At 41.9% G+C, this 15,595-nt stretch overlaps 1 protein-coding gene across 2 annotated transcripts in view; it reads right to left on the bottom strand.

The window, feature by feature from the left end:
• The window catches only part of KIF26B (kinesin family member 26B), a 278,589-nt gene that overhangs the window by 174,145 nt on the left and 88,849 nt on the right, over nt 1-15,595 (bottom strand). The window contains exon 3 of one of the 2 annotated variants that reach the window (XM_035108339.2): nt 14,300-14,833. In XM_035108339.2, coding sequence (XP_034964230.1) covers nt 14,300-14,833 — 534 coding nt within the window. The remainder of the gene's footprint in view (nt 1-14,299; nt 14,834-15,595) is intronic. The other variant, XM_060272882.1, reaches the window with a different exon arrangement.

Raw genomic sequence — 15,595 nt, 5'->3', positions numbered from 1 at the left:
ACAGAAATGCCACATTATTGTAATGGGAGTCCCCTAGCCATTTTTACTACACCCATGTTCAGCTTGCGTCACAGATATGTGAGGAGGGAAGCTAAAAGTTTTGTAATTGAAGAGCGCTTTCTTGGTTTTCATGAATTTTCCATAAAGACTGGAGAAGAAATTGCCACTGAAATATTAGACGTCTTGGAGAGGCTCGATTTGAACTTTCAAGACTGTGTGGGTCAAGCGTACGACAATGGGTCTAACATGGCTGGAAAGTACGCAGGTGTACAGGCTATTCTAAATGGAAAGAATGAGAACTGTCTTTTCTCTAGTTGTGCCAATCATACTCGGAATCTCGTTGGTACAGATTGCGCTGAAACCTGTAAAGAAGCTATTACCTTCTTGGAACCATTCAGAAAATGTTCAATGTCTTCAGTGCAAGCCCTTCATGTTGGGAGGTACTGAAGAAAAATGTTCCTTCCTCACTTCATTCAGTCTCGAAAACAAGATGGTCAGCAAGAATTGATAGTGTAAAACCAATTGCAAACCATTTTGATGGTATTCGAACCGCAGTATCCAAGACCAGTGAATTTAAAAATGTAACTGCAGAATGTAAAGCTGATGCTCGGGGAATAAAAAAAATACTTGAAAACACTTTTGAATGTGTTGTAATGTCAAGTATTTGGATCAAACTTCTCACAAAGATACATGAGATAAACTTAGTAATAGAATCAGGCAATGCCACATTGGATGTTGAAAGGGACAACATAGATCATCTGCATACAGACATTTTGAATTTTAGAGAGAAATGGAATAACATACTTCAAGAATGTCAACATGTATCAGTCAAACTAGGTGTTTCAGATACTTTTATTACTCGCAGGGGATGTCTAATGCAAGAGGATGCTGAAAAAGACTTCAGAGTGAATGTATTCTTCAAAATAATTGACTTTGTTATTGTTGGACTGACACGGCGATTTACTGCTGTTAGGGAAATATGTGAACTTTTCAATTTTTTGTGGAAGTTCCAAAACTTCATTGATGACGAACTGATACAAAAATGCACTCGGTTTCACTTGCGATACTCGAACCATATTTCCTGTGATGAAATTCAGAGTGAAGTACTTCTCCTTAAGCGAATTTTCGATACGAATTTCAAACTTATTTCTCCGTCACCAAAAGAAATTGCCGATCAAATACTAAACTTGAATTTGGAAAACGTTTTTCCAAACCTTCTAATTGCATTACACATTTTCTTACCATTACCAGCTACAGTGGCCTCCAATGAGAGAAGTTTCAATATATTGATCAACAATGGCTCAAGAACGCCTAAATGGTTTAACAATGATAAACATAAACCACGATAAGGCCAAGTTGCTTGATTTTTCCTGTGCACTTCAAGAATTCGCAGAAAAGAAAGCTAGGAAAGCATTTTTAAATGTAAATACTTAAAATAATCCTTTTCCCTGTGTATTTTTAAAAAGCACTATTGTATATCTATATTTTCCATTTTGTCTTTATATGCAGATACGGTTCAAGCCTTGAAATAAAATTATTTGTCAGCATAACTTTGGCCCAGGCCTCTGCCTGGCTCTGCAAGGGCCTGGCTGCCTTATCTTTGCTGGCTCTCTGGTGCCACAGTGGTGACTGGGCCAGGGTCTCCACCTCTGCTGCAGGTCCTCTGTTTGGGCCTGATGCGGACGTGCTTCCAGGGTGCACCTGCTGCTGTGATGGACCTCAGTGGAGGCCTTGTAGCAGAGGACTTGGCCTGGTAGCTGTGGCAGGGGTGGGGCGGTGGAGCACCATATCCATGGGGCCATGGGAACCCCCACTCCGCCCCCATTGTGTCCACAACTGCAGAGGCCCCATGGCAGATGATGTCGCCCAGGAGTAGTGGCGACAAAGAGCAGTGGCAACGGAAGCTTGAGACTGAGTTGCACCCACATGCCGCTGGGCACCCACAGTCTGGGGCCCAAGTTGGCACCTCTGAGCTGAAGCGTTAGCAGATTTCTGTATTAGGACAAATGAGTTTAAAGTTTCCAAAAGATAAAGGCTTTGGTGTTTTCTTGCCTAGTCTTATCAAGTCTAGTCTAGTAATTCATTATTTATCTTGTGCTGTCTCATATACAGAAGTAATAAAATATGAATTTAATCAATCAAAAGCAAGGTGGTTATTTTTCCCTTTAATTTGTCAACAGTCCTATACTTACCGTATGGATGTATGCATGTATTCTAGAAGTCATAAATATTGGTTACCTCCGGCTATCTGGCAGACAAATTCTGTCTGCTACAGTTCAGTCTCTTCATATATTAATTCTGAATATTAAGCATTCAGAATGCAGTATGCACAAAAGAACAGGAAAAGCTGTTCGATATAAAACATTTACATGAATACTAGAGCTTTAATTTGCAAGAGCATAGTCAGAAATCCAGTATTTCCTGCATTAGAAAAGGTCACTCTTTTGATTATTATTTTCCTTTAAAATGTAGATCACCTAGTATTCTTTTAAAATATTTATTAAAACTGCAGACTTATCTACATGAGGAGACTTGGATGATTAAAACAGAGGTTTCTTCTTCTTTTCTCTTTTCCTGTCTCTCTCTCTTTCTCTTTATGAATCAAGGTTATAGATGTTCAGCCGAGAACTCCTAGTAACCTTAAGCATGACCGGCAGTCTAACACTTTCAAAGGTGACAGGTCATTAGCCTCTGTTCTTGAATCTTTGAACTCTTCTGGGGATAACCAGCTACGTGAGATGGCTGTGATGCACCATCTCATTCTGTCTTATGGCAGATAGTTGCATTTAATGTCGTTCCATTATCCTGGAGTGATTCTTCATCACCTCTGGCCATGTGTAACCTCTCTATGCTCTTTGGGAAAATACAATCAGTGCGCGTATAAAATTTAGAAGCAGCTGGTCAAATAGCATTCTTCATTCATGTCATTCATACCTTCCATAAAGTCAGTTTATGGCAGAAACCCTGAACTAGACACACTCAGACTAAGGGATGTTTCACACATTACATTACTGTATATTGCCCAATACAAAATGACAGTCAGTGCTGAAGATAAGGGGTCTATAAGTGGTCTGGTGATTGTTTATGAAGAGAATAAACCAATTATATAAGAAATTATATTTTGATAAAATCAAAGATAGCTTCTTCATGAGGCTGCCACTAAAGAGACTACAAACCTGCCTTCTAAAAGGATGGAAATAATAAATAATATAAAACTGAGGTTATAAAGAGTGGCTTGCCTAAGGCTACCGAATAAGTTTGTGGCAAAGGCAAGATGTGACCCAGAGACTTCAGAGATCACTCACTATGCTACATATTAGCTCATTATAATGATTCTGTATTTTAGTTATAGTTGGGATCCACCTTTGAGGCCTTTATTGTTGAATGACAAGATAAAAAGTGTTAATAAATGAATAAGCACAGATGTCTATCAACATTATATTTAAATCAAGAGAGATATTCAGGACACAACCTACCAAGGACATTCTTTCAGACAGCTCTCATTCAACAGAGCTTCTGTCCATGCTAAACACAGGTGTGATCCCAGACTGGAATGGAACCAGGTAATATATTTCCTGTCTTTCCGTGTCTGCTGCTGAACTACCATCACCCGCTCAAGCACTTCTCTCAAGGCCAACCCCAACATCTCTCACCACCAAAGGAACTCAAGCGAACAGCAGAGAACCTACACAAGCGACGCTGACAAAAAACCCACGTATATTAAGCAAAATAAAAACATCGTCACCCGACCCCACCCCACCCCATCTACCTCTTTTCCCCTTTTCTTCCCAATGTCTCAAAAAATGAAACTGATTTGTAAAAATGTTATGAGAGATATTGCACATTTATCTTTGTAAACCAAGAAAACCTTTAATAAAAAAGGAGGAGGAGGGGGTGTTTGGGACTGAGCAGTAGTAGTCAAACTATAACATCACCCTAGTTCAGTGATGGTGAACCTATGACACGCGTGTCAGACATGACATGCAGAGCCCTCACTGCTGGCACGCGCCCCATCTGCCCATTCGCACTGTTGTTGTTGGTTTCCCCCCCCCCCATTTGTTCTCCCGCTCCTCCTACAGCTTGTCTCCGCTGTTAAAACCCGGATCCTTTTTCGTTGTTGTTGTAGCTGGTAGCCAAAGATTGGTTTTTTAACCCTTTCTGTGCTGTGTTTTTTTCTGGCGCTTCGGCAAACTATGATTGGGTGTAACAGCGTTCATTTTTTAACCCGTTCTGTGCTGGGTTTTTTGGCGCTTTGGCAGACTATGTCTGTGCTGCGTGTTAGTTCCAGTGAAGGTATTATTCGTCATTTATTTCTCTTCTCTTTACCCCCCAAAAAGCCTGGCAGCTTTGGGGCATCCCCCCCCCAAAAAAGCAAAGCAACCTTTCCACACACACACCCCAAAAAACCTCCAAAACTTTGGTCAGCAGCTCCCCCCAAAAAGCTCAACAACTCTGGGCACCTTGTGATAAATAAGGTTTTTTTGGTTTGGTTAAATAATTAGTTTTTGGTTTATTAAATATAGTTATATATTACAATTATACATTTTTGTTATTTGAACTATAAATACCGCAAAATTATGGTTTTTTTCTCAAAGTGATACACCACCCGAGTTATGCTCGGTTTTTTGGCGAATTCTGACACACCAAGCTCAAAAGGTTGCCCACCACTGCCCTAGTTAAACTAAAATAAATAAAACCACAGTGATATTTTAATTTTTGCATTTATTCAGATATTCCTAAATTTATAATAAAAAGCAAAATAATTTGGATTGTTATTGTTAACCACTTTCTTCTGCTAAAAGACTAATACATTAATTATGCCATAAGCTTTTGTGGACGGGGGTCCCCTTCATCAGATAAGTGAAGCTGAAAGGAAGCTGGAACTGAGCACAACAAATGCAATGCGGGGAAATCAATGCTCGAATGTTATTTTAAGTGGAAGTTGGCAGGTCTTCACATTTGCCTGCATGGTCAGAGCACCTCAGGTATTTTTGCTCTCTTTCTTTACTCAGTAAGTTGGGACATTCTGGAAACACTTTGTGTTTGTGTATCCCTAAACAATATGTCCTTGTTCTTGTCCCAAGAGGCAAACAAAGATGAGGGGAAAATCCTTCCATTATTGAAGGCCCATTTATCTCCCTTTTCATTCAAAGAGACTTGAATTAAATAATTTAATTAAGAGGGGAAAGTTAACCAAAAGTCCTGTAACCACTTATGAAGTGAACTGCACTGCATATATCCAAAGTTGTAGCAATGGGACTGCTTCAAACTTCTTATGGTAAATTCTTAAAAAAACGAATTGCTCTTTACAGGATGATGTGGTGGCCACTTTCCATCAGGAGAGCTACACAGCTTCGCTAAATTTTAAGAGTTGCTTGCCCTTGGCAACAGCTTTCCCTGGCCCAAATTATTCTAGATAGTCTCACAGGAAGGAGATGGTTTCGTACGGTATTATAGAATAAACTAGACTGGATAAAGTCAAGAATCCAAATCCTTACTAATTGTGATCCCATGTCATGCACTTATATTAAAGGATTATCTCACTTTTTTAAAAAAAGAGCTCACAGATTGCTTCTTCCCATCACAGCAGAGTCATGGGGCTCTCATACTCACAGGATAAGCCTCCTTAGCTCTTTTCAGTTGCTGGGATACTCTTTTCCTCTCACTTCCCTTGTTTGGTCTGGTATATTGAAGGGGAAACGAATGATTCCAGGGTCATGAAGCCATGCATGAAAATGTCATGTGAGATCAAATCACTCCAGAGTGATTGTAAAAAATAATAATAATAATACAATTAGTATGGAATCCAACTTCCCCTCATAGTATAAAGAAAGAAAAAAGGACACAACCGGACTATTAGTTGGAAAGTCAGATATAATTAGCCAATTACTGTAATACACAAGCTCAATTGATGACTTCATGGTAAGAAGGTCAGCTGACGACCTATGACCCCACCAAAGCTATTCATTACTTATTTTATGTTTTATTTTAAAAAAAGATGCAGTCTGCCAAGAGGGTCCACCCCCCAAAAAAAACCAATAAGTGAGTGCAAAAAAGCCAGACTAGGAGCTATGCTTTATTATTATTTTCCTTTTTGTCAATCTGTGGAAAAATTAACCAACGAGGAAATCATATTCTTTGACTAAAAGCTGGTTCGCACATGCATTTCCACCACTGCTTAGTGACCTGATGGCTGACAGCTGACAAGTATGGCCAGATACCTTTTTCAAAAACCCTTAATTTCTGCCTGTGGACAGAACAGGATTCACATTCATGAAGAACACTTTCTTGCAAACCTCTGTACTTTCCTTAAAAACCTGTTCCTTGAGATTGGAAAACCTTTGGTGATGGTATGGAATAGGGTGTGGAGACTGAAAGTGGAAGGAGGAATCAGCAGAAATTCCACTACACCCACCCCCAATTTATTTGATTGATTGATATATATATATATATATATATATATATATATATATATATATATATATACACACACACACACACACACACACACACACACACACACACACACACAAGGAGAAGGGGACGACAGGGGACGAGATGCTTGGACTGTGTTCTTGAACCTACCAACATGAGTCTGACCAAACTGCGGGAGGCAGTGGAAGACAGGAGTGCCTGGCGTGCTGTGGTCCATGGGGTCACGAAGAGTCGGACATGACTAAACGACTACACAAATATATACTGTATGTATATCCCTCACTTCCTCCCAAAGGAGCCCAGGGCAGCAAGCAACAAGTGATAAAACAATTTAAATGTCTGAGGAAACACCTGAAAAACAATTCCAATACAGATGCAGACTGGGAGAGATATCAGCTTAATTGCTGAAATAAGCAGGTATTCAGTAGTTGCTGAAACGATAAGAGAGACAGTGCCCATCTAATACTAAGGGTATCCTAAAAGCCTACATTGTGTGGAATCCACCACCGGATAAGATGGTACCTGCAAGAGGGTCTCACCTTCAGAGCACAGTAAACATTTGAGTATATAGGGGACAAGATGATCTTTCGGGTGTCCTGGTCCCATACAGTACAGGATTTTAGACACCAAAACCAGTACCATGAACTTATGCTGGTAGCTATTTGGCAGCCAGTGCAGTTGTTACAACAGTGGGACAATGTGTTAGCAATCTCATGCCCCTCTGTGCAGTCAAGCTACTGCATTTTGCGCCAGCTGCAGCTTCTGAATCAACCTCACAAGCACCATCACATTGAAGCAGCCTAGAGGTTACCAGCACATGGGTGACAGTGGTCGGACTGTCCAGGTTCACAACAGATGTTATTTTAACCATTATAGCTAATTTTAATATATGATTTACAAAAAAAACAAAAACAAAATTCAACTCTAACCACTTAAAACTATATTTTGGTTAGTGCCTCTATAAATGGTTGCCTCATAAATATGAACAATTTCTTTAGAAGAACAGCAGTCACTAAAGAGCCAGGGGGGAAAGAGGATGAAATGGTTTGTGAAATTCTGGAAATCAACAGAAGAATGTATCTATATATTACTATTTTTAACTTCCAGTCATTTTAAGTTACAAAGTGATTTGCAATCATATGCCATTTACACTCCTAGCAGCCCTGGGATTCTCCACAATCTTCACCATAGGCTGCAGGAGCATGTGAGTGGACTGTCTGAAGGGCAGCAAAACCAAGCGGGGGTTAGACAAAAAACACTCAATGCCACACTCTTCTGATCATTCCCTCAGTGCAAGCATTTCTGCTTGCCAGGTAGAAAGACCTTCCCTCTCATCCAGTCCCACCCTTCCTGTCCTCCCTGTCTATTTGGGGGGCACAGGGGGGCACAGAGGAGAAGAGGAGGGAGCCCCATTGGTTCTGCAAGCACAGAGGGTTAATGGAATCCAGCCGAGGGGATTCTCGTTACTTCCCTGCCATGCTAATTGATGTTGAATTACCAATTGTGCATTGGTCCTCAAATAAATGTTGTGGCCAAGACCCAGTGCCCATCACTTTCTTGTGGACTGCAAAAACCCACATGTGCCCTTCACAACTGATGCAACAGTACATGTGTATTTTGTGCTTGGGTGTCTGTACCTAAATATACATGCAAGAAGCTGCCACCAGTTTCTGTTTTATTCCTTTTTTATAATCCTACCTCTGCAAACTGCATTTGAAGTACAGCAATGTACTTTAATGGCCCCAGTAGGCTGTTATGATAAATCTACTTTGCTTCACAAACACATAGCAAGTCCTGAAAGTTTCTGCATGCACTGAGTATGTTAGGGTGGCAAAGAACTGTCATAATGATTCCTTTGCTGATGTTCCTCCTACTTGTTTGCAACAAGAAACAGGGGAGGGGGAAACTGAGTGTGTGGGTTTAGCAACACATCCTTTCACTCCAGGGATCTAAGGCTGTAAAAAGATTTTTTCCACTGACTTCCATAAGCCTTGTTTTCCTGGAAACGATGCATTAAAAACTGGGAGTTGCCGTTTAAGTATGTTAGAAAGAACAACAATATGTGTATTTCATTAACGGAATATTAAAGAGACAATATAAAGGATCTTTGTTTTTCTAGCACGAACGGTTGTCAGTAAATTCAGTGACAAATACATAAAAGTGAATAAAGTTTATAATTTACATGCACTGCATCCTGAAACTGCAAATTCTTTTAGCATCTTTGTCTTCTTGATCATATTTGATTACAATTATTTCCAAGTTACAGATAAATAACAAAAGCTGAAAAATAGCAACACCCACGTCACAGGTGCGACTAGAAAGTGCAACTGTACTATCCCCACCTAAACTCCTATCCACTATCCTTCAGATTATAAATTTGATCTCATTCTTTTGCCAAATTTTATATGCAACCTGTGCTTCTGAAACCTATAGTTATTTCTTAAAAATTTTAAATATTTCTTTATATTCAGCCCCAGGCATGGGACAAAATTGCACAGGACATCCCTCCCCCGCTATACTCAAAATACAATGAATCAATCCTGCTGCACTTGTCATATCATTCAGAAATCCAATTTTCTCCTAAAATAAGACGGTCCTCAAAAATAAGCCATGTCAGGCTTTTCGTTAGTAGAATAAATATAAGACATCCCCCGAAAATAAGCCGGGGGTGGGAGCCGCTTAGCTGCAGGTGAAGCCCGGGATCTGCGTGGGCGACTGGGGGCGAACACCCTGAGCACTGCGGCGGTGGTGAAGAGGCGCCCGATCAGCCCGCTTCTCAGCTGATCGGGCGCCTCTTCGCTACCGCCGCAGCGCTCAGGGCGCTCGTCCCCAGTCGCCCACGCAGATCCCGGGCTTCACCTGCAGCCGCAGCTGCCTCTCACCAGGCTCTTCGCGCTGCGCTGTGCTCCCCGAAGCGGCTCCTGTGCAGCCGCCTCTTGCCGCGGGGACCGTGCAGCCGCTTGGACTTGGATCGGATTTCACAGCGTGAGTAGGCACCGGGCGGGGCGTGAGTGTAGCTTTCGCGCATTTTCCAGCCCAAGTGCCGGCGGAGAACATTAGCTGCGAATGGACAATCGCTGGCTGCCTCCTGGCGCCCTATCAGTCAGCCCCGTGTGCTGCGCGCGAGAGCTGAGGGCTGTTGCCTGCCGGCGGCGCGAGACCTTAGGGGAAAAGAACAGACAGCTCGGCTCGCTGTGCACAAAGCGAGGGCGGCGGGTGGGAAGGGGAGAGATGTATGGGGAGAACCCTTTCACTGTTTGGAGCAAGAGGGGATGTATGGAGGTGTACTGCGGAAGAGGCAGCTGCTGTCGCCGCCTTTCCATACTCCTTTCTGTGCAAAGGGAGAGCGGGTTTCTTACAGCCACCGCGTTTCTTTGGGCATTGCTTACGAGCTCCGAGAAAGAGCCCTTGTCATCCTCAGCAGAGCAGAACAGACAGTGCTGGCTAAGAGAAAAATGACTCGCGGTGCCCTTGTTGCGCCCAAAGTTATTGCTCTTGTGAGTCTCTCCCCCCCTCCGCAAAGACAGCAAAAAAAAAAAAAGACATCCCCTGAAAATAAGCCGTGCTGTGTTTTTTGGGAGGAAAAATAAATATAAGACGTGTCTTATTTTAGGAGAAACACGGTAGGAGTAGGATAGCCACCTGACCGGGGGTGGGGGGGAAGCATTCTGACCTGCTCTTTTGCTTTTCAAAGCAATTACATTTCTAGAAATCAGCAGGTGAAGCATCTTTCATGGCATGGAATTAAAACATTGGACATGTTCAGTCCTTCAAACCTGTGTGGGCTGAATGCTCACGTGGGGTAGGGACCACTTATAAATGCCATCTCCAGCTCCTCAAAAGATTCCATCAATGGTGTCTCCGAAAAATTTTACACATCACTTGGGAAGACAGGTGAACTAATATCAGTGTACTGGAAGAAGCAAAGATCACCAGTGTTTAAGCAATGATTCTTCAACGTCAACTTCATTGGACTGGTCATGTTGTGCAGATGCCTGATGATCATCTTCCAAAGCAACTACTCTATTCCGAACTTAAAAATGGAAAGTGTTACACTGGTGGTCAACAAAAGAGGTTTAAATACTGTCTCAAGGCAAATCTTTAAAAATGTAGTATAAACACTGACAACTGGGAAATACTGGCCTGCGAGCACTTCAGTTGGAGAACAGCCTTTACCAAAGGTGTCATGGGCTTTGAAGAAACTCAATCTCAGGACGCAAGGGAGAAATGTGCTAAGAGGAAGGCACGCTTGGCAAATCCACACCGTGATCAACTCCCGCCTGGAAACCAATGTCCCCACTGTGGAAGGACATGTGGATCCAGAATTGGCCTCCACAGTCACTTATGGACCCATTGTTAAAACCGTGTTTATGGAAGACAATCTTGCTCGGCTATGAGTGATCGCCAAAGAAGAAGAAGCTCCTGCTATCTCCCCAGCCTCCACATATTCAGTGCAAGGTCTGAACAGAAACCTACACATATACAGATGTCTCTGCATACCACATTTGTCTTCTACCTAACTGAGAACTCTGCATGAAGCATGAAGCAGGGGTCCCAACTGTGAGTACACGGATAGACATGCAGAGCAGGGGAAATCAAAATGGTGCCCCAAGAATTTTTGACTATCATAGAGTCAGAAGGGACCCTAAGGATCATCTCGTCCAACTCCCTGCAATGGAGGAATATGCAGCTGTCCCATGTGGGGATTGAACCTGCAACCTGATGCTATCAGCAGCACACTCTAACTAAGAAAACATCAGACCCAGCTGGCATGGCCAATGGGTCAGAGGTGAATGAAACTGTAGTCTAACAACTGTCGGCTAATGGTCAAGGTTTAATGGACTTGTAGTCCAACAATTTATGAAGGGCACCAAGTTGACTATCCCTGATGTGGAGTCTCTACTGGTTGCATGCAGACCAGAGCGGGGCAGCTGTGAAATATAATAATAATAATAATAATTTATTTCTACCCCACCCATCTGGCTGGGTTTCCCCAGCCAACCCTTTCCTTTTCACACATACTGCCCTACACAGTGTCAAAAGGCTGGACCAGAATTTTATCACCTGCTAACTGATACAGATGAAGCTGCTGCTAAGGGCACATCCACAGGGGCCGACTTCAAAAATAGGCAACTGGGAACTATTTACCATAAACTTGAACTACACCCTTTGCATCTTGCTGACAAGAAGTGTCCTTCTCAATATGCAAGCCTGCCTCCAAGTTCAGCATCCCATTATGATGCCAAGGTTTCCTCTTATCTGAGAGGCAGAGAATCAGAAGGAAAAATAAGATCAGGCTTCAAAGCAGTCAACCATTTCTGGCAGGCTGTCTAGACTATCTAACTGAAAGCTAATTTACAAAGGGGAGATGCCCACGTCGGGGAGCCATTAAGTCTAGCCAGGGCTACAGCTCTTGTTCCTGGGCATCAGTCTGACAAACAATGATGCAGAGGGCAATGAACCCACTCCTGGAACTGCAATGCTCTTTATCCAATGAGATTATTTTTTATTCCTGGTCCCGTTAGCTCAGCATTTCTCAGAGGTAGCCTGTAGCATGATTTTGTATAGCAAATGTATTTTGTGGTTTTATACTGTAAATTGCCCTGTGATCTTTGGATGCAGGGTGGCATATTATTATTATTATTATTATTATTATTATTATTATTATTATTACTACAATGGTACAAAAGCCTCAGGTTATGCCTAATGATGTTATGTTAAATGTACATCAGCATTCTTTTTTGTGGGGGAAGCTAATACTGAGAGGGGGGTTAATTAGGACGGTCAGCCATGATCTCCACAAAAATCCCTACCACCACAGCAATTATCATTAGGGGGAAAGCTGTTTTTGACTGTGGCCAGCAAGGGGATAGTTAAGGTTCCCCAGTGTTACGCTATAAAACTGGAAAGTTACCCAGACACACTGTTACCATTTGAACGGAGAAAAAGTGAACAAAAAATTATTACATGTGCACAGGATCAACACCTTTGGGGGCAGCTTAGTTCCTAACATGCTTTTAACATAATAAAAAAATTCATTCAGTAGCACCTTAAAGACCAACTAAGTTTTTATTTTGGTATGAGCTTTCATGTGCATGCACACTTCATCAGATACACTGAAACAGAAGCCACCATTTATCCTTTGGCATAGGGTTTGGCCTGTTTGTCCAATATAGAGAGCTGAAGGGCACTGTTGGCATTTGATGGCATACACAATGTTAGAAGATGAGCAATTTATATTGGACAAACAGGCCAAACCCTACGCCAAAGGATAAATGGACACAAATCTGACATCAGGAACCACAAGACAGAGAAACCAGTAGGAGAACACTTCAATCTCCCAGGACATTCTATACAAGATCTCAAAGCAGCTGTTTTATTACAGAAAAATTTCAGAAACAGACTGGAAAGAGAAGTTGCTGAATTGCAACTCATTAGCAAGCTTAAAACCATGGAGCCACCTGGAATGAACAAAGACATCTTCTCTCATTATACATGATCAAGCTTTCCTTAGCACCTCAGCCCTTGCTTCCCCCCTCCCAGCAAGACCAATTGCAGTCATTAACAGTCGTTAACAGTCATCAACAGGTTGGCCACTCCTATCAGCCCATTACCCATTCCCATCACCCCCACCCTCTGAATATACATAAGGGTCTGGTGACTTCTGTTTCAGTGTATCTGATGAAGTGTGCATGCACACGAAAGCTCATACCAAAATAAAAACTTAGTTGGTCTTTAAGGTGCTACTGAAGGAATTTTTTTATTTTGTTTCGACTCAGACCAACATGGCTACCTACCTGTAACTATGCTTTTAACATGTTGTTATGTTATGTTATGTTATGTTCAACATGGCATGCTGAAATTTCACAACTACAGCTTTCCATGGCAGGGATGTTAGATTTCTGCCTGTCAAGAGCTCTGCCTGAGGGGAGAGGGTAAGCATACCACCATGCCTAAAGAAGTAAGATTTTATCATGCAAGCCTGCAAACCTGTCCATATTTACCTGGCCCTTTGTACCACTGAACAGCTTTAGGGTGAGGCTGCTTAACTACTACATCATATTAATACATCTACTTCATAACTTCAGCGATTTCATTCCCTTCCCAACATAATAGATCCTATAATTATATCATACTCTCCAAAAAGATACATAACAAACAAATCTAGACACTAATTAATGGATTCTACAGATATTTTGAACAATTGTGACCCATCTTTTTTTTTTAACTGCCAGTAAGATATCAGCAGTTCACGAATCTTCTCACAATAAAATCGCCCACGTATCTCATGCTGAATTGTACTTCATTATCAACTATGCAAATGCCAGGGTATTCATCTTGGAAACCCCTACTCTGATTATTATTTACATGAGCCTTTTTCTACTATATGTTCCTCCAATTTCCATCAACATAATTATTACAACCAGGATTTCTCTTTATTATTACTACTGCTACAAGCAGGATTTCTAATACGGAAGAGTGCCTCTGAACTTTCTCCTTCCATACTGTTATAAATGAGTCTCAATAGTCCATGTTTATTAACCTTCCAGCCATAAAGCAATACCCTGTTCTGGCTTTTTTGGGACAAGTAGGCCTGTTGAAGCACATGGTCCTTTGGCATGATTTGCAGTGTTAATTTTCTAAATCACGGGATGGTTATCAGAGATAAAGGCTGTAGAAATATGGCTGTATGCTATGAGTGATTGGGGAGGAGGGGGCTGGCTTCCTGTTTTTACAAATGAGGTAAATTACAGCTTGTTCCATAATATGATTGTGTTGATACAACTTCTTAATATGTATTACTCAAATCCATAAAGTATTCTAGAGATATTAAGGGGGGGGTGTCCTTTCTAACGCTACTTACTTGATAGGGATACAGAGTAACGCCATTTGTTCTCGACAAGGACCAGGTGCCGTCTAGGTACTGATGAGCCTGGATAGCCACAGAATTCAGGATGTTACCATTGCTGGGGCTGGTGGCCATCTGTACACTGACCTTTGCCTGATGTCCCAAGGAACCATTTTTCTTCTCTATCCCATTAACGATCCCTATGTTGTTCTGTTTCCCGCTGAGTTTGTTAGGCAGAAAGCCAGCGTAATTGGATGTAGCATAAGGAGCAGACATGTAGGCCCAGTCCCTGGGCTGCAGGCTGCCCATATGTCGCGAGCCCACCAAGGTGGGGATGTTGGGGAGGGGAGGAGGGGAGCCAGGAGAAGCATCGCAATGTTCAGTGTTGGCAGCCTGTTCCAGGGTCAGCACCATCTGAATCGCTTCCTGCTTCAGCTGGTTCAAGTGAGTGGCACACACGTCGCACCGGTTGTCCCTTTCGTTCCACGCCTTCCGGGTGGTGTTGGGCACCTGCAGCTTGTCATGAATCGCAGAAGAGAAAGCCGGGTCCTAACAATAGGAGAGAATGAGGAGAGAAGTAGACAATTAAAACTGGATGATAAGTGAAAATTTAAATCCAAATTCTATCACTGGTTGTTATTAATTCGTTTTATTAACAAGTGAAAAAGAATTAGGATATAAAAAACCCCATGCTTCTGCCGGATCTTAATTAGCAGTCGTATTTTTGAATACCACTGAGAGGTTCATTTGGGAGTTGACTCGCGAAGATCTTTCCCATTTGCATTTTCAAACTGCGCTAAAATTACCCATAAGATTACTCCAACTTCACACAAAAAAAAGAAAGTATTTATTCTGAGCCGGGATTGGGAACCGGAGGTCCTCCAGATGTTATTGGGCATCATCCCTAACCATTGGCCAAGTTGGCTGGCTTCCAACAACAACTGGAGAGGTACTTTGATCATAAGTTGTGTCCACTGATCAACCAAGCATATAATGCTGCCCATTAAGAGTCTTTTAATATTGAATTTCATAATATAGTGCAAACTTAATGGGCTTCTTCAGAAAGAAGGTTAGTATATCAATCAATCTATCAATAAAATTATCCATTTTTTTTACCTTTTTAAGAAATCCATTTTCTACCACCAAAATAATCAAGTATTGCTGGTAATACTAGATAATCAAGACTGCCCTTGGATAGCACAGTCTCTAACCAGACTAGCCAAAAAACTGGTTTCTGTCTCATGGCCCATTATTCTTTTTGGAAGCTATGTGAGTGACCATCCTAAAGGAGACCCAAATCTTAGCTTTCAA

This window comes from Zootoca vivipara, chromosome 3, assembly GCF_963506605.1.
Source record: "Zootoca vivipara chromosome 3, rZooViv1.1, whole genome shotgun sequence".
In the NCBI taxonomy this organism is placed as follows: domain Eukaryota; kingdom Metazoa; phylum Chordata; class Lepidosauria; order Squamata; family Lacertidae; genus Zootoca; species Zootoca vivipara.
The sequence above is the reverse complement of the archived record's forward strand: the minus strand, read 5'-3'. Positions and strand labels throughout refer to the sequence as shown.